Raw genomic sequence first — 20,620 nt, 5'->3', positions numbered from 1 at the left:
TGACAATTGATTTGAATTAATATTTATGATAAAGGATGTAAAAATGATTGCAAAAATGTCTATAACTTGAAACAACATGTTTTAATCTACCTAGTGGTGTGATGGTGTCTTTCTCTTTAAAAATTAATGATAAATCTATGAAAATTTTATGGTGGAGATTTTGACTATTTCCGGGATCAGAAGACCGTCATAGTTGAAGGAAGATTTTACGGTCATCAAATGGCCAGTCATACAAGTTCAAATAATAGAAAAACTGTTTTGAAAATTTCGTACTTATTTCTGTCGTCGATTATATGACGGTTTTTGTTCTGGGCACGATTTTTAACCCCGAACAAAGGGTCAGAGTTTTCTGTTAGGCGAACGATTTTAGGGTAAAAGAATAAAAAATATGACGGTTAGATAATTTTGATTTTCATCACCTAGTTCACAGAAAACTTGGATTTTTTTAAACCATAAAAGTACCCATAGGGTTTGCAGGGAAACATATTGAGACGAAATTTCATCAAAATCAGAAATGTTTTATTTTTGTAATTCGACATTAGATTTTTCACAGTTTGGAAATCTATTAGGAGTTTTTTCAGTGTGTTTTTGGAAATTTTGACTTGCAAATTCGCTAGTAGAACACATTTTTGTAGGATTTGTCATTTTTCGACTATAACCATTTGAAAACAAAAAAATGGTAAAAATATGGTTGAAAACAAAAAAAATGGTAAAATGGTGAAAACAAAAAAATGGTATAACCATTTGAAAACAAAAAAATGGCCTTGTTCAAAAGACAGTCCCTATTAAAAAAGTATGCAAAGTGGCTTTTTGTGACAAATCCTACATGTCCGGAGAGTTTCATTTAAATCTGAGAGGGTACACTGGAACATCAATTTACGCGCAGAGCCGGGGGTGAGTAAATTAAATAAAACTACAAGGATCAGCCCCATGGGGTTGTTCGAGCCATTGATGTGGAACAAGGCAACCAAAATTTCTAATGATCGGCATTTTCAATTAATCTTCAGACTTTTGAATCTGAAAATGCACGAGAGTCTGCTTAGATTGATCTTTATTAGGAACCAACCCTGAACACGCGAGCCCAGAATATAGACTCTATTTGTCGTGATTTGTATGTGTTTTGTAGCCGACGAAATTACATCAATAGCCCAAATGTATGCAATTAAATGTTTGTACATGATTGCGAACGGATATCGATACTTGAGCTTCTCTTCGCCAAGCTTGTGTTCAAGTTTTGTATGCAAGCCGTTATTTTTATAGCGTTTCTCTACCATTACTACCATTCTGCGATTTCAGTTAAAGCGATAAACTTTTTCTCATTATCAATCGATTTCACCTTATATAAATTAGAAATTAATCTTATGCACTCAAAATTTACCCTGGAGTAGTTGTCAATTTCTCAGGAGAAACGGCATAACATGGGATTTCATCCAATCTTTTATGACACAAGATCAGGGCATAGCAATTAAAGCTTCAAATCGTTTTATGGCACTTTTTGTCTTGCTGTCTAGCAACAACCTACCTCTAGCAAGCTACGTGTAGGACTGAAACGTTAGCTATAATTTTGCTTATGTTTATAGCTTCGCGTGTTTCTAACAGCTTCGCTTTTGCATCGATTGACCAATCAGAGCGCTGCTTTCTCTTTAATATATCGCTTACTCCTTCAAAATCGGTATGCCGGAGATTTTTTTCAGACAAAATAGGACACTGCTAGCTATTAATCAACATTTCAATGATATATAATTAAAAATACATGGCTATGAGCATTCAAATCAATACGTAGAAATATTTCCAATCAAATGGTGACATGATATTAATAATTGATACAAAATTGACTGAGCTGTAATTGTTCAAAACCTGACCACATTTCTACGTGTATTTTTCTTGAGTTTCTAGTTTACACCCCTGTATAGAAAACAAAAATGTGTTCCACATTAAAACATGAACATATTTCAAGTTTTTCGCGTAAAAAAGGTTTTTCTAATATCATTTGGCTTTAGTGTAAATAACATGATCAATCCTACTAAGGAGTGTATCGAAAATAAGCTATCCACATACATTTGTGTTGTACGCATGTATTTGTGATGATTTTTTATGCTTAGATCACAGCATGCTGTGCGTTTGGCCGTCAGCTTTCGTTTGTTTACTTGTTTAAGCGGATGAAATTCTGCGTTTTAAAAATGTCGCGTATTGAAAAGAAAGTGAAAATTAAGGTTCTGGACACATGGCTAAGTGAGAAGGGTATTACTATGCGAAAATTGGCGAAGCGGTTTGGAATTCATCATGCCAGTGTTAAAACAATCGTTAATAAGTTTGGGGAACACTATTCTTTGGATGAGCTACCAGGAAGAGGTAGAAAACCCGGTTCTTCCAACTCGAAACTGGACCAGAAAGTGGTATCTCTAATCATGAAAAATAAATCAATGTCAATACGTGATTTGGCCAAAAAGCAGGAACGAGTGTCGGAATGATCCAGCGTATCAAAGGCGAAATCTCCGGAAGAGCTACAAGAAGCAGAAAATCTCAAAACAAAGTGTAGAACAGAAGAAGCAAGCAGCAACAAGGGCCCGGAAGTTGTATTCGCGTCTTTTGAATTGTCCGGATGCATGCGTTTTAATAGACGATGAGACTTATGCAAAGGAGGACTCAAAAACCCTTCCAGGTCCACAATACTTCACTGTCCTCGTTGGGGAGGATGTGAGCGATGTGGACAGGTCGATTCAAGTGGAGAAATTCGGTCGAAAGGTACTGGTATGGCGAGCAATATGTTCCTGTGGTTTGAAGTCAACCATTTTTAACACTACCGGAACTATAAATGCAGAAATTTATCGATCTGAGTATCTCCAGAAGAGATTGCTGCCTTTTTATAAGAAGCATAGTACACATCCACTGTTTTGGCCGGATTTAGCGTCGGCTCACTATGCCAAAACCACTCTCAATAGTCTTGCGGAAAAGGGTATAAATTTCGTTGAGAAAAATATCAATCCACCAAATTGCCCTCAGCTTCGACACATCGAACGTTACTGAGTAATCGTGAAGAGGGTCTTCAAGAAGACTGATACGCCAGCTGGGGGGCTCAAGCGTCCAAAAAATGGGATGCAGCACTAGTCCGGAGCTTGATGAAGAGCGTTCGATCTAAAGTTCGAAAATTCGTGAAGGAATAACTTAAATTTCATCCGGTTTTCATTATGCTCGAGTTTAACCTCGTACAATAAAGGATCAATTTTTAGATTAAATATAATATATTATATTTAACGGTGATGCAGTGGTACGAAGCCAAGGTTTTTGTTTAATCAAAAACCTTGGCTTCGTACCACTGCACAGTGATGCCTCTCCATACAAAAGTTGGCAAAAATTATAAATACGTCGATAAACGTCAGCTGGATGATATTTTATTAATAATTTGAGGTCTCTGAATATATTTCCATCTTGGTAATGTATGAAAAAATATTCGATCCACATAAAAGTGACATGATGCACCGTTCGCTATGGACGGAAAATGGCGACTTTTTTAATAAATTAACTTGTGAATTTTTATTTATTTCGTGATTGATGAGGAGCTTTAACTAATGTTTCAAATAATGATTAAATTTGATTTTTTTCCTTGAAAATATCAATCTTCTCCAGAAGGGCTTATCTTAATATTTTTATTTTCTGATATGTTGTAACTTACAACTAATGTAGTTTATTGCACTATGATTGAAGATGGGAGAGTAACTATCAAAATAGTGTTCTTTCATGTTTTTATCAAAAATACTAATTTTTGGAAAATGCTTTGCAAGTACAAAAAAAATTTGGTTGAATACTACCGCTTTTCTAATAATAGTGGGTTTTTATTATGTTAAAGTACCTTATTAAACTATGTAAAATGAAAAATGACGAAAAAATGACGCTGAGCAAACATGCATAAAGTGGTTTTCGTGGTTCAAATTTGGGATTTTTTATATGGACTACAAGAAAGTTCCGGAGAACAGAAAAAGTGCATGTGGTAGGATCAACTGTGCTCTATTTATCATGAGCTACTCAAATGCGTTTAGACAGAGCATTGCATGAAAAGCGGTCGCAATATGAAGATCTTCATGGCATAGTATTTCTGCTTCATGACAATGCTAGACTCCATGCTTCGAATGTTGTGAAAGTTTTTTTTTATAATCGCTGCAATGAAAAATTCTGCCCCAGCCGCCATTTTTTATCAGACATTCTCCCATCCATGGCGCATAACTTGTCAGGTCAGTTTCAAAAACTACGACACCACCAAAAATTGCATCGATTCATTCGTCGAATTCTGAGGAAAAGGAATTTTTCAAACGTGGTATCCGAGTCTTAGTGGTGGTATATAACGATGGACTATACTTTTAAAAACGGTACTACAATGATACTCTCACTAAAAATCATAAAACTTCAATAATTTATTCAAACGCCTGATATATTATAAATTGATTTATATACCGACATTTATATAGCTATTTTATGCTATATATATAGTAAATATTCTGATTTCATTTATCATAAAGCTGTTTATTTAAATTTTACTGACACCGACTTCAGTTACAAAAGTCTGGCCCTTGTTTCTGGGATTTTTATTGTCGACCCCGCAAACTATGGAAAATAACCTTTAAGGTGCAGAAATGTGCAATATCGCATAGTGGTTTCTGAAAAGTAGAGAAAAAATGCTTTAAAATCAAATACTATTGAACAATGGTAGCCCTTTCCTACCTATATAGAACTCTAACCGCAAAACATCGTCATTGTTTTGTATGGAAGGATGTTTTGTATGGAAGGATGAAAAGAAAGTTTACAATACCCTATCTTTGAGAGGATATGGAGAGATTATTTCTTATTCAAAAATTTTTATACTTTAAACTGTGATCCTTTACTTATCTGAGAATTCAAAAAAATTAATACAGCGCAGGAAAAAAATAAATTTATTTTTTGGATTTCTGCCACCTTGGCATCACTGTGCACTGCATCACCGAAGAAAGCAAATTTGCCAAACTCAACTTAACCAGATGAAAAAATTCTGGGCGGTTGTAAAAGAAAAGTTCTAAACAAGAGGGAAACTTCAAAAACGAATACGCTCCTGCATTCAAGAGGACATTTTGGAGATAGAAAATTATTTCTTTGTGTTGTCAGTAACAAGACTGGCTAAGGCCACAATTGGCACATCGCACCCGAAAAGCATTTGAAGAACGAGTATATGGATGTGTGTGAAAAATATAGTTTGGTAAAGTTGTAAATTTTGTTGTGTAGAATCAAAATATGTAATTTCTACACTGCGAAAAGGCTGTCTAAAAATACACTGTTTACACTTCTGTAGAGAACTAGAGTGCCTATAACCAGAGTGACGACAGCTGTTCTTTTGGAATGACAGCTTTTTTCCAAACGAGCAAACGACCTGTCGAATACAACGTAAAGCTAACGAAACTACCAACATTTCGAATTAAATGTTTTGAACTGTTGCCAACATTTCGGATGATGTCGTCACTCTGGTTATAGGCACTCTATAGAGAACAACAGATACAAATATGATCAAAGTAGTCGAATGCGTTCGAAAAAAAAGTCAAATAGAACTCGAAAGGGAAAAAACTTGCCCAAACACTCGGAAAATCCTGAGTGATCTGGTTCCTAAGTGCTGAAGATGCCGAAAACAACAGTGTATAACAGTTTATGTTGAACTGTTATCCCATCTTGCAGTTCAACATAAACTGTTATGTAATGATGAGTCCAAAACGAAACGTAAACAAAATTAAACCCTTGAATGACTGCAAGGAAACTTGAGTGTAGACAGGAACTAACGAATATTCGAACATTCTTGAAGATGCGTTAAAGCCAACCCCGGAGATGTGATCAGGAGGTACAACGCTAACTTTCAAACGGTGCCGCATATTCTTACCAGAGAAGTATATTAAAGTCGCAAAAACCCAGTAGCAAGGATGGCTTTTATCGTATCAAAGAACGTTCACTGGCAACTCTTCAACGATTGAATCAGTGCCATCAAAAATTTCTCTCGATGACATTTCTGAGAATCAAAGGTTAGCGCGCTGCTGTGGGGATCCTCTCTGAAGCAACAAACGGTCTCTTATTCTCGTTTCGCGATCCGATTCTATACAGGCAGTTGATAATTGCAATAGAATCATTTTACTATTGCCGCTTATTCTAACTATGTGCATATAACCTTTGTGTAAGTTGTGTCTATGAAAATGTCTGTGAATGCTCCACACAAGGGTTTTGAAATATTGCCACCTAGTATGAGAATCATCAAGTTGAATTATCGACTCGATTTTCTGCGATAATTGTCAACTTGCGATTCTCTCTTGGGAAATTCCACACAGCAACGATCATTATCGGACTGTAAATTTTTTCTAAGAGCGTGAAATACTCAGAGTATGAAGTGGAGCGAAGAAATGTAGAAAAATTCTCTCGCGGTTCAAGCATTGAGAGACTTGAGTTCTTGTAGCATCTTCTACCGGATTGAAGATGTTGTATACAATATAGATAGCAATATAGCAGCTTCTGTCAAATTTTCGGCAATCACCAACACTGCCCAGTAGACATTCGAGTCGCCACATTCCGTGGTGAAAATGCGTGCAAAGTGTTTTGACGCCACTCAAGGGCTGCATTTTGATGGATGACAAAACTGGCGGCTAACTCGATTCTTAGCAGCTTCCCGGTCAAAAGTTTCACATCTCGATTGGACGTGAGAATGTTCCGTGAAGATTCAGGTTCGTGTTTGACGACAAGTTCGCGAAGAAGGTCTTGATTTGGCAAGCGATTTGCAGTTGTGGTCTGAAAATGGAAACATTCGTCAGCCAAAGTTTACATCGAAGAATGCCTGGAAAAGCGCGTATGTTTATTCGCAAGTATAGGAAGTATAGGAAGCATTTTTTTGGGGCGAAGATTTTGTCTCTTTGAATTTCCCGGAATGTTGATCAAATTGGATAATTTCATAGACAAAAGGGGCCAAAATGGATGAAATGGGTTGATTTCGTGTCCATTTCCACTAAGCGAACGTTGATAAGCTGCATCAAGAGGAAAGTTCATGCTAGAGAAATTTCGTTCGAGCTGGAGAAATGTAACCATTTTATGGTGTAATTTTGAAGTTGGACAACCATGAATGGACCTTTCAAACTTATTGAATCGCGAATTACAGATCTTTTAGTGCGTATCCATTTACTTTTAGTCAGTCTGCACTCGTCAATCAATTGAACCGGTCCGGTTCGAGCTTTCTGTGTAGAGGTGGGTTTCGGGCATTGAAACGACTAACTATTATCAAAATAAAGGTTACTGTTGCATTTCGAACATCTAACTAATGGACATTTTTACTCGAAGCTGCACCTAACCTAGTTTCGCAATAAACTATTGTCATCGGTTTATATTTGATTAGATCAAAAATGTATCAAACTCGGCAATATAAACAATCAGATGCTACTTCAAACAATAGATACTAATAACCAACTTACGATCGTCAGTATTTTCAGCAGCACATCCAGATGCCAGTGGATTGACGGCGAATACTGCTCGGCCGCGGTCACAATCTTGCTGCTGCAGACGCTTTTCATTTCCGGTTCGGCCGTTTCGAGGTACTTCAGCAGTTCCCGCACAATCGTTTCGATATTTTGCGAGTTGATCAGTATGAAAGATAGTCCCATGGCGCATTTCTGGATCGAACTGTCCGAATCGGTAAGGCACTCGAGAATGGTAATGCGATGCCGCTGGACGGCGGTCATGTCCCGCTGGACCGTTTTCACCAGCGTTAGGAGTCCTACGTAGCGGATGTTTTTGTCGCTGTTGAGCAGGAACCGACCGAGAATGTTGACCGCCAGTACCCGAAGGCTGTTTTCCGATCTGTTTGAAATGAAATATAATTTGAAAAAATATACGCAAATCAGAAATTGGGGACGGCGCGACTCGTTTCCTATGACCATACTCACTCGACATTCATGATTGTTAGCACCGTCTCGTACAGAATCGCATTGCCGGCGTTTTTGTTTGTCTCGGTATTGGTCGCCACCTGCGCCAGCACATCGTTCATCGTTTCCGTCTGATCCGAGTCGCCATGACCTAAGGTCCTTAGCAGACGCAACAATTTGACCTGTAGAAAAGGATCACTGACACCGTTAACTACGTGCTCCGGTGAGTACCCACTAACGGTCAGTGTTTTCAACATTCGCACCAAGGTCGGTATAGAGGACTTGAAGAAGCTGGTGGCAAAAGGACTTTGTTCGCACATTTCCGTTATCAGGGTGACCGTCGATACGAGGATCCCGTGATTTTTATCGTGTAGAAACTGCGCACACCGCGGCAGATACTCATCCATCAGTTCAGGCACTCGACGAATCATTCGAAAGGCACAGAGGATAGCTTTTTTGCGAAGAAAGGTGTTTGAAGATGCAATTAGGCGCTCGATTTCGTGTGACAAATCACGAGCCATTTCCGGAGAGGCTATGGCCGCTAAAGTGCAAAGTGCAGTACCCACGATGAACTGCGTCGAACTGTTTAGGTCACTAGAAAAATTAGATATTGATCAGAACCGAACGTGCACTAAAATGCAAACGGCTCAACGTACTTCTTCAAACAGTTTGTCATCAGAACATGCACATCCTGTCGTTCGTCTAGCAGCAACATGGCCGCCAAATATCCTATCCGTTTGTCGGAATACTTTGCACTGGCTGCCAACTTCAGAGCTTCCATTTGTCCGAAGTGAGCCGGGTAGCCGAGCATATGAATGTAAAGTAATTTGGCCATGTTGCGACATCTGAAGGAATTTGATATACGTCAACAATCGGAATAAATAGCTGCATTGAAGACCTAATTATCAACACTTACTTCCAAATGCAGTCCGTCTCCCGGAAGGTACTGCGGATATAGGCACATTCTGTGTTGACCACACTGCGTTCCTCGGCAGCCGTGCGGGAGGCTCGGATCTGACGAATCAGCTCACGGAGGCGCGTTGGTGAAGGCTTCCTTACTGATGTGGATAGGAGTAAATGACAACATGGTGAAGTGTTCAACAGTGCTTTTAACAATTACTTACGAATATTAGTTTCTATTGTCTCATTGATAACTTGTTTGATGTTGTTGATTGTCAGGCCCGGACTGTATCTGAAATGACAAGAAAACAATGTTTTGTTTGAAACATAAATATAAACACAAATCATTATTGTAATTCGAAAATTGTAGTGACTAATAGTAGTCACAAAAAAAAAGATCAACAGACTTCACGCGCGTCTGAATTGTGTACTTTTTTCACTATATAATTTACCGCGAAAAATGGTTCATTAAATTATTTATATATTTAATCCAAATCTATTGGAGTAGCATTTTGCTAGTATTTATTTAACACAACGATCTATGTTATTAAAAGTGTAGTATTGATGGATCTTCGCGATTGTTTATTTTTAACATCATGAGAAAAAATTTTTGAATAAAATTCTTTATTGAATGAAGAGATAATTTAGTAACCAGATGTGAAACGTAGAAAAACTGAAGGATAAAAAAACTCCTGCAATTGTCGCCTTTTTCGACATGGAAGCAGGAACCCAGTGGATCTATTCTTGGTTAATTTTTTTTTTCGCCGGATTCCACACGGTATCTAGGCTGGTACTCTCCGGAGAGAGCTAACATAATAGGTACTATCAATCTCCTAGTGGACCCTAGCCCCTTTGCCTCGAAAACATTTGCTATTAGCTTTTAAACTTAATTTTTTTTGCACTAGTTCCTATATTTTCTGCACTTGTTTCTGTACTTTGTGCACCTGCACCTGTTCCTGTATTTTTCGCACTTGTACCTGTACTTTGAGTGCTTGTTTCTGTATTTCCTGTAATTGTTTCTGAATTTTATGTACTTTCTTTTCCTGTACTTTCTGTACCTGTTCCAGTACATTCTGTGTTATTAAACATTATAGAAAAGCCTCAACAATACAAGAAAGGAACCATGTGAAACAGTCAGCACAAAATACTACCTTGTTCAAAAAGTTCCCGGAATCACCACCATGTGGCGCTCTCAGTCACCCGATTAGATTTTTTATAGCTTTTTAGCTTGTTATTTGAACATTTGTAATCTGCGATTGTGCGTGTCCTCCATTTTGTACAATTTTCAAAATGGAATTGAATTTGCATCAAAGTTTGCGTTAAAAACGGTTTCAATGGTGCTACGACATTGCAAAAGTTAAAAGAGTGTTTCGGCAACGATACTCTGAAGAGAACAGTTGTTTATCTGTGGCACGAATATAATATGAATATGAATAATGTATATGTATATTGAATTTTCTTCCACAAGGTGTATTATTTCCGACCGTGAACTAGGAGTATTATTTGTGCGTTATGAGACGTTTGCGTGAAGTAATTCGCCACAAAAGACCAGATTTGTGGGGAAACAACTCGTGGAAGAAGGATATTTGTTAGTAAAAATTTCAGTATTGGTATTATTCGCGCGCGACTCAGTATGTTCCGGTTTCAAGATGCTTGGATGTACCACTAAACTCACTGACTTCCCGAATGAACGTTTCAACAATATCCTATATTAAAGTCCCGGAAAGTCTTGATTCAAAGCTCTTATTCGAGGAAACTGAAGAAAAATTTGCAATACTATCGCGTCAAGAATAAAAACTTCACTATTTAAAAAAAAAAATGAAATTACGTGATGCAAAATAAACGAGTGAATAAAATTTAGACAAAAAAGGCGGGTGGGTAATGTCAGAGACATAACTGGATGTCGTGAATACGAAAAAACTGGCACGCTCCCGTCACTTTTCTGAATATCAGTTAGTTGATTGATTGTATGAATTGTGCAAGCTTCCCCCTTTTTCACTAATAGAGTTTGAAGCGATGCACCTACATGAAAGTACAGATTAGTTACAGTAAACAGCTACTATTCTACAACTACATATTCCAAACTTGAAACAATTCCTTTTTAATTTTATATAGGAGGCTAGGTACGACAAATTTGTAGTTTATTTTTATTGAAGCTATGAAGTTCGAAGATATCTGATATTCTTCTCGAAATTTCAGTACGAGACAATTGCAATGGCCTGGTCTGAAATGTATCGACGATCTTCGGTATGCAAGAGTCATTTTAATAATAATAATGATAGTAATAATAATAATGATATTAATAATAATGATAATAATAATAATGATAATAATAATAATATTAATAATAATAATAATAATAATAATAATAATAATAATAATAATAATAATAATAATAATAATAATAATAATAATAATAATAATACAGATTAATCTGTATATATGACCCTATACTAGTATAAAGATGTGTTCAACATCATCACTTCCACTTTCGCATTGCCGTTCGTAATTGAATGTGTTAGTGACGGTGCAAATTATTTAAACTTCTCATGTGTGTCTTGTTTCGGGAACAGATGCTCAGCAAATGGTAGGAAAAATGAACCACTCAACGTTTATATGCATGCTCTTGTATAGATGCAGACATCTTGCGTTCTGATTGGCTGGTGCTGTCATGGGTTAAATCAAACAGGTTTTTCAATAGTGTACTATTGAAAAACTTCAATGTTGTTGCAATACACGTTCAAGTTGAAAATGTTCGATTCTATTGGTAGATAGATTATATAAATCCTTCTACAGATCACTGAGCTATGAGCTTTCAAAATACGAGAAAGGCAAACGCGCCTTATGAATTATCCTCTTTGATACTCGTTTATACCAAACATTTCAAAAAAGTTTAATTTTGAATTATTTGAGATTATGTCACACAACTGAATATTTTATCATAAAATTGTGATCATATTTCCGATGGCATGTCGCAAGAATTTTGTTGATTCATTAGATACAGCAGGAGATATTCACGATCAAATCTTATCACTCTCTCAGAGGGTAAATTTTGAAAAGGCACTCCATAGTAAAGTAAGTCGTATTCACGACAATAGTTGATTCATTGCATTGACATACTCTAAACAGTTGTTATAAAATCATTCTAAATCACCAAATAAAGGTCAACAGATTTCACGCGCGTCTTGATTCTGTATTATTTCCGCTTTATTATTTACTAAAATTATTAATTGGTTGATCTGGGCAGCCGGCTGCGGAGAAAAATATTAATTTATTGTTTGAAATGTTAATATCAAGTGTTTTTACTATGTTTTCAATATACCGATATATATTATCTCTGTTATTAACTTTGTAATATCAACGGATTTGTGCAATAGTTGATTTTTATCATTCAATTTATAATCCTGAAAGACAATCTATGACATGGAAAAAGAAAACATTCCAAATAAAACTTTTCTCCGAAGCTAGACGGAAATTGATAGGTTGAATGAAGAGATAATTTAGTAAAATAGAGTAATCACAAGTGAAACATAGATAATATCTGATAACTGAAAGGAAAAAGAAACTCCTGCAATTGTCGCCTTTTACGACATGGAAGCAGGAACCCAGTGGATCTATTCTTGGTTCATTTTTTTCCGCAGGATTCCAGACGGCATCTAGGCTGGTACTGTCCGGAGAGAGCTGATAGGTACTATCAATCTCATAGTAGACCCCAGTCCCTAGGTTTGCATTGCATTGTTTTGGTTACATTTAGTCTGGATTCCTTCTATGTGATTCTTGGGAGCAAGACAAGGAGGAAGACCAAAATATTAGGCTTCAAAAGACTATATCAATGACTAACCATTCATTTAGGTTACAGGATTATCGACTGCGAGCAACCATTTGACTCGTAAATGGATATTCCAGTGTGCACACGACCCTATCGACAAACCAATCCATTTTTAAGCGTACAATGTTGAAGTAATGCTTTCGAATCAAGCTAATGTGGCAAATCCATCAATGAATCACCAAGATACAGCGCTTCAAATTCGGTCCGCAAAATCTATCACCGATAGTTCTAAATTGGCCTACTAGGTACCGGAGAATCAAAATCGGCAAATAATTGATACTCAATATCACTGAAATGAGCACGGTGTGCAGCAGACGGAAAATGGTGTGGATGCCATCGCGCACAGTGCAAAAGCGACTATCCAGCGAGCGAATACATGTCAGTTTCTTCATCCAGTTACTAGTTAAACTATCTGCCTCATTCACAGTCAGGGGTTGACTGAGAAAAAAAATGTGTTTGAGCATGTATTTACAGATTCCGATTGGTGCGATAGTTCCTATTGCACCAATCGGATGACAGAATGGCATCATTATGACAAGCTGTGATTGGTTCGTGAAAACCGATTCTTCATTGATATACTATTGAAATGCTTAAACGACATTGCCTCATATATGTAAGTTAAATGTTTCCGAATCGATCGATAGGTAAATTATATAAATCCATCGACAAATGATTGAGTTATAAGCATCCAAAATAATAATAGGCAATCTAATTTCTAAAAAATAGGCAATACAACTGCTAAAAAACCACTTTTGATCGGAGCTTCGGAGATCCCTAGTGTTACGTACTATTCGACTCAGCTCGACGAGATCGGAAAATAACTATGAGTGCATAATGGGTAAATCGATTTTAACAAACTTAAACTCCACTCTTAGACCACTCTAGGGTTGCATATCAAGTCCAAAGATAATTTGGCTGCCATTTACGGTTGTGATTTCCTCAGAGATGGCTGAATCGATTTCAACAAGGCTCGTTTGAAGCATTGATCTACATCGAAGATTAAATTTCTGATACTACCGGCTCCGAAGATATAATGGTATTAGTGAAGTAACCGACAAAGTGCGTTTTTTTTTCTATCCGCACATTTCTTCCAGAAAGTGACTAGTGATCTAGCTCAAATGTATTATTACTGATACTTTTGGTTTCAATACTGTTGTCGGAAATGCGGAAGTCCGCTTTCGTGAACCAACCGAATCAATCAGAATGAATTTGTGGTAAAAAACCGGCCCAAATTCGTGTCCGAAATCATTGTGACAATCAAAAAAGTTTTTAATGAGACTGAGTAAATGACAAGAGGCATTATCATTATCACACCACTAAGTGAATGAGAAAGAATATTCTAGTACACACTGAGAAAAAAAATGTAAAGATAACAAAATTTGGGTTCACACAACGATTTTTTATTGAAACAGTGACAAAAGAAAATCAGGTTTGATATAGCAAATATTGCTGCTTGAAACTATGAAACATAATAGTTAGGGGAAGATGGGGTAAAACGCATCCCCGAGGCATAGTGCACCTTTTGCTTTTCTCGAAAGCTACCAATTTTTTTCACTGAAATTTTAATGAAACTGAAAGTCCGCCATAACAACAGATTAATTTAAAATTTTGGTAGCCATGGCTCAATAATATCTGGAAAACTTTCGAAAAATCAATTATGTCTCTGTTATAAGTAGTTTTTGATGTTCGTTCCATAGTAATTTTCTAGGGTGAGGAAGACGATTTTAATTTTGTAACAAGTGAACTTCTTTGCCAGTCATTCGGGTTTCTAAAATTAGTTCTAATACAGACGATATATTTCCAATTTTATAGAAAAATCGTCAAATTTATCGTCTCATATTTTTGGGGGCAAAACGACCCGAATTGTGTGAGGCAAAATGCTCAAGAATTCGCTTACAACATTTATCCATAAGTTATCAATTTAATGAATGATAGTGAACAATCTTCCACCTGGCAAATATTTCGTCATCGAAAAGTCTAAAGCTTTCTTTAAATAAGAAGAAGAAGCTTTATGAGGGTGCATATTGCCCCGTGGTTGTCATGAGCTTTAATCCGTTGTATTGATGGATGTTTACCCGTTGTTTAAGATCATCCTGCCTCTATGTTCAGATAATCATCACTTCGCGTAATTTAGAATGTATATTTTTCATGTTTTCCACGATCGGGCGTCATGCCCCGCATATATTTCAATAGACAATTTTTAAGGGTTTTTGAAAATAAGATATTTCATGTATTTTTCAATGTATTCAGCAAGTATTTGTACGTAATTTTGAGAAATAATGATTACTGAAGATAGTCATGCATGAAACTCTTCCGTGTTAAGGCTACATTTCCTTAGGGGGTGCATCTTACCCCATCTACCCCTAATTTTCGTCAGTGTATTAGTTTGTTTCAATCAATATTTTGATCAAAATAAGAAATATTTTACTTCAGCGTTCCTGTCAATTACTTGTCAAACCATTTTGTAGTGCATTCGCGCTTTTGTCGTGAATACGACTTACTTTACTATGGGGCGCCTTTTCAAAATTTACCCTCTGAGAGAGTGATAAGTTATTGATCGTGAATATCTCTTGCTGTATCTAACGTATCAACATCATTTTCGCTACATGCCATCTGAAATATGATCATCAATTTATGATAACATTTTCAATTGTATGACATAATCATAAATTATTCAAAACTAAAGTTTTCTGAAATGTTTGGTATCAACGAGTATGAAAGAAGAAAACTTATGACGCGTGTTTGACTTTCTCGTACCCGAGCCGAAGGTTTTGATGTAGTAAACCACATTTCATTTCTGCGTTACCTACTGGATAGGTATACAAGGTTAGCACTTGATATATTTCGTTCATTCTTGTGTGCGAACAGGAAGTGAAGCAAGTGCATCATTTCGGTTGGTTGAGTTCCACAGCTCAGTTTCAGTTCCATATACAGAATCAAGCATTCAGTTCTGCTACGTAACGTTTTTTTGTACATCGTGTGAGCGACTGCTTCATCGAGCTACTGGTCGTTTGCATTGGAGAAAACTACAACGAAAAGTGAACAAAGATGGGAACATTCTACAAAATCAGCCCTTCAAAGGGCTCTAAATGTAATCTAAAGAACTTTTAGAATTTAGCATAATTTTCTCTCCACGTCATTTGAGATGTGATCAGCAATATGGGATAACAACAGTTCTAAAGCTCAGTTCTGGATTCCAGTTCTAGAGCCTTAAGATTTTAGATTAAGATTTCTTATCCCTCTTTTTCATTTCCACAATCCAGATCTTCAGTTCATCGTCCAGAATCCATTCTGGATTCTGTCCCTGGATTCTGGAACTGAGATCATGCTCTCGATTCTAGACCTGGGCTCTAGAACTAAATTTCAGAAATAACTTCTGTACTTGGATATGAATTTTGAAACTGAATTCTATAACTGACGATGCGTATCAGACCAGAATTCAGTTTCAAAGTTTCTGTCCGGAGCTCATAATTCAGTATCAGAGTCCTGAAACTGAGTTCTGAACCTGAAGTTCTGGAACATCAGTCCGCAATCTAGGATTATAATTCAGATTCAAAATTCAATTGTATTTACAGAATTCAGTTCAAAAATACACTCCAGAATCAATGTTTTAAATTCAGTTCAGTGCAGGATTAGAATTTGGTTCAAGAATTCAGTTCTACAATCTAACAATCTAGAAGAATAACTGAAATCAGGAAATAGAATCTGAAGATTTTTGAACTGAATTAATTTGAATTTCGGAGCTGAGTTTGGGATCCGAATTTTAAAACTGAGTTCTAAACTGGAATTTAGCTGTAGATTCTAGGTCCAGAGTACATTACAAGGTTCAGGTTAAGAGTTCAGTGCCGAGCCTGTTCCACAACATAGATACAGTAATCAGTTCAGCAATCCAGAATTGAGTTCTAGAATTCAACTTCAGAATTCAGTTCCAGAATCTAGCAAATTGTGAATTCAGATTCAAAATTCTGTTCTAGCAGTCGGCTTCAAAATTTGGTTACAGAAATCTGGGTCCGATTTTCAGATTCTTTAATATCAAAGAAACTGAACCATTCATTTTATTCGTATTCACGTCGTCCGGTTATGTCTCTGACATTACCCACCCGTCTTTTTTTTAAATTCAGTCTCAAGTCGAATCGATCGCTTTATCCGTGCAGCTTTAATACCATACTTTGCCATACTGAAAACGGGTACAAAGTTTTATTCAAATCGGAGCGAACCGATTCTAAAGACTGTCCCAGAAAGTATGGACGCAACCAAAAACCGCTGCCATTTCGTAATGGTTCAGAATCTGTCAATTTTTATGGCTGCGTCCTGTTGTTTACACTCTTCTCTAACCACTTATGCAGTAGTTTATTCGTTTTCATTAGTTTGTTTCGAAATGCGTGGACTTTCAGCAGAACAACGTCGAAATATTGTGTACAAATGGTGCACAGAACGCGGACTGTTTGGCAAGCAATTTGTAGCTACGGTAAGATTTCGAAACCCTTCATCACCACTGCTTCAATGAACAGCGAAATATACATCAGGGAATGTTTACAAAAACGACTTCTACCCATGATACGAAGCAACAAGGATCCTGCTGTCTTCTGGCCAGTTCTTGCTTCTTGCTACTACTCGAAATCAACGGTGGAATGGTATACTACCAAAAATGTCACTTTCGTCCCAAAAGACATGAATCCATTAAATTGCCCACAACTTCGACCAATTGAGGAATTTTGGGCATCAACGAAGGCACATCTTAGGAAACATGTCTCGGCAGCCGAAACCATTCAACAGTTCGAAAAAGATTGGAAAAAAGTGTCAAAACTTGTCGCCAAGAAGTCTGTACGGAATTTAATGAAGAACGTTCGCAAGAAGGTGCGCCAGCTAGTCTACAATGGCTAAGTAGTAAATGTTGAGAATAATATTCTGTTGTTGTAGTCTAATATTATCAGTATATCGGATAAAATTTGAATATCTATCACTTGTGAATTATTTACAGCGAAATCAAAGTGCGTTCATACTTTCTGGGACAGTCTTTAAGTAAGGACAACTTCGAGAATCTTATCTTCCCGAAACATTTCCGAGCAACGCCGGGTCATTCAGCTAGTAAAATATAAACTGAAACTGATTGGTTAACGACTATGAATTTTGCCAACTTGTCAACTCACGGATAGAAAAATCGATTACTATCACTGTGCATTCAATCTAACGGAACATTCTTTCATCTATTCTCAATTCATCATCCGATCCAACAATCGATAATTCTCATTTTATACGTGACGCTTCAGTAAGCATGGATTAAAATTCCAAATTGATTACTGTCAATACATCAAACCACTGGCAACCGTCCCTTTGCCAACTAAGTCAATCCACCCAGGCTGGTTCGAATTTGCAGCCGATTCGCAAAGCCCACATTTAGTCTCTACATCACTTCATATAACATCAATCATGCACTAGCCTTCTTCCTTCTACCACCTCCTCTAACCGACCGCACTTATGCAGACCGAGGATAAGTTTGGCTCCCCAATCAGGCCCCATCTGCCTGCCTGTTGGACGAAATTCCGACGGACTATCCTCCAAGCCATCATTTTTTTCTGCCGTCCATTCCACCGAAAATGGTGACGAGTAACAGTGATTTGTTTCCGCCGTACCATCCATCGGCACATCGTTCATTGTGCACACACGGAATAGGATACGTCAAAATCTGGTGAATTTCTTAGAAATTTTACTAAAGATCTCAAAATTTACTTTAGCTTTATGAGCAATAGTGTGGCATTACCTAAATGAAAAGTTTTTGAAACAAGCGATTATATTATTCATGCGATTGCTAAGTCATAAATCACCCTACCGGCCATGGGGTGAAAGGTACACATCGGGATAACTTTGTTTGCACTGTGGCCTAGATTGAATCATGCGTATAATTGAACGGCACAGACCAGACTTTGTCTATCAATTAGGCAGTGATTAATGGCTCCAGGACGACATTCCGAGATGTCAAGCATCATTTCAACTCTCGGCACGAACCGAAAATCGCCATCGAACAGGAAGAGAAAATTGCTGGCTGTTCAATTTTAAACTTTCTGATGGAAGCAGAGCTAATCAAACGGGGGGTAGGATTTTGAAAGTTTTCAAAGAAAAATACGGCTGTTTATCGGTGTTTTGCTAGCTACGAAAGTTTATCATTTTTTGGAAGAAAAAGTTTGCGCTATCGATTCGATTGGTTCATTTACTTCTGAGAAAATGCAGATAATCATTTTACCAAGGCCTACTAAATAATTCCAATCTAGCCTCATTTGTCACTACGGCATTGAAGTATTCCGACAGTTCATCGAATAATTTCCAGTTCATCAATTGTTATCGCTCATCTTCGAGTAATCCCACAAAAAAAAATCTATTCAATACTTCAAAATATCCTATTTCGGCGGATATTATCCACTAAAATAAGCCAATTTATCATTCGAATAACACCAGCGATAATCCCCGTTAGCAGGCCGCTCTTCACTGACAGGATTTGTTTTTGTTTTACCCTCGTCCTTTTTTCTGGTTCTATAGGAAAAACCCAAACAAAAAACCCTGTTTCCATCACCTACTGACCAGCATTTTTCTTGTCTTTAGCATCTCATTGTATATAAAGTCGAACTCATATTTTAATGCCGTTTCTATTCACCGGAAAAGCAAGCAAGATTCTTTCTCTTTCTCTCGAAAAAAGTCCACTCAACCAAAGCTTCATTTGTTTTCATACCGGCCAAGTGGAAAAAAGGTCAGTTTCGAGACCATCGGCAAAACTAGTTGCACCACAATTTCTCATCCCGACACATGTGTGCCTCAGAGACAGACGAAGCAAAAATTGGAAACCATGGTGGGACGCTGCCCTCCATCCCCTATAACCGACTTCGGTTCGAAAACCTTTTTTTTTCCACTCGACGAAGGAAAAAACTGACTGTAGCAATTTATTCAAGTCTACCGGGCTTGGGAAGTAGGCGAGAAATGAGCATTCCAGAAGAAGACGGAAAATTGATTAAATCTCATGATAGCCATCTTTTAAGGACGAATGACTTTAATGGACTTTTCGCGGTCGGCACGGTGAGAAAAAAATTTGCTTTGGTCATGATCGTTAAGTATGGTGCAAAGCGGAACATGAATTTATGATTTTAAAGTGCTACAAAAGACGTTATCATAATTGAATCTGTGAAAGCGAAAATTCTGAGAAAGAATTGTGTGTCATTTTTTTAGGCTAAACGGCATGTAGAATAAGACATGCAGCTACGATAATTCACTTACCGCTCGTCATCCGAGGGAAGCACGAATGGATAATCTGCCCCCACCAATTTATTGAGACCCAACTCAAATAGACTCTGACATACAGGAGCAGAAGGCACTAGTGACGTTACCCGGGCTCAGTCCATCAGGCCCGAAGAGCAGTTTCCCACGTGTTCCGTTTTTTTTCTTCTGTTTATTTCAACATGCATTTGCAAGTCTGCAGAAAAGGTAATTGAGGTTGATATTTACAAGATGAGAAAGCGTAAAGGAAACACGAAAGAATGAGTTTGTGTTTGAAATTCTTTCACGAAAGGCAATATCGAAAGGTTTCAATTTGGTTGAAAAAAAAAAACGTTCAAACAAACGAGTTGCTCGTATTGCATGGCTTGCTATTTTTTCTCTCTTCAATTCGTGAAACTCCAGCTGTCAATGCATATTTGACAGAACACAGGAGGCTTGTTAATTCGTTTTCAGTTGCTGAATAATCAAATTATCCGCTTTCGATTTTATCGGTAAAGGCACTTAACTTTAAAACATTCATGCAACGGGTTTGGCGAAGTTACCCGGGTAGGTGTAAATAGCAAACAAAGGTTAAAATAATAACAAATTTTACCATCATATCTTGGCTTGATGTTTCTGTGTTGTCAGAGCGATACTTGATATTTTCGTGATATTTCATCAAGGGATCAAGACATTGTACAATATCTGTTCAACATCAAAATTAGTTATAATATCTTTT

The 20,620-nt window shown here is 37.2% G+C and overlaps 1 protein-coding gene across 8 annotated transcripts in view; it reads right to left on the bottom strand.

The window, feature by feature from the left end:
- Positions 1-20,620, bottom strand: part of LOC131427508 (AP-1 complex subunit gamma-1-like) — a 123,075-nt gene that overhangs the window by 8,810 nt on the left and 93,645 nt on the right. For all 8 annotated transcript variants that reach the window (XM_058590756.1, XM_058590754.1, XM_058590757.1 and 5 more), the window contains 5 exons: positions 9,035-9,102; positions 8,827-8,968; positions 8,567-8,755; positions 7,932-8,504; positions 7,461-7,845 (listed from right to left, as the gene is read on the bottom strand). In XM_058590756.1, coding sequence (XP_058446739.1) covers positions 7,461-7,845; positions 7,932-8,504; positions 8,567-8,755; positions 8,827-8,968; positions 9,035-9,102 — 1,357 coding nt within the window. The remainder of the gene's footprint in view (positions 1-7,460; positions 7,846-7,931; positions 8,505-8,566; positions 8,756-8,826; positions 8,969-9,034; positions 9,103-20,620) is intronic.

This window comes from Malaya genurostris, chromosome 2 (assembly GCF_030247185.1).
Source record: "Malaya genurostris strain Urasoe2022 chromosome 2, Malgen_1.1, whole genome shotgun sequence".
In the NCBI taxonomy this organism is placed as follows: Eukaryota; Metazoa; Arthropoda; class Insecta; order Diptera; family Culicidae; genus Malaya; species Malaya genurostris.
The sequence above is the reverse complement of the archived record's forward strand: the minus strand, read 5'-3'. Positions and strand labels throughout refer to the sequence as shown.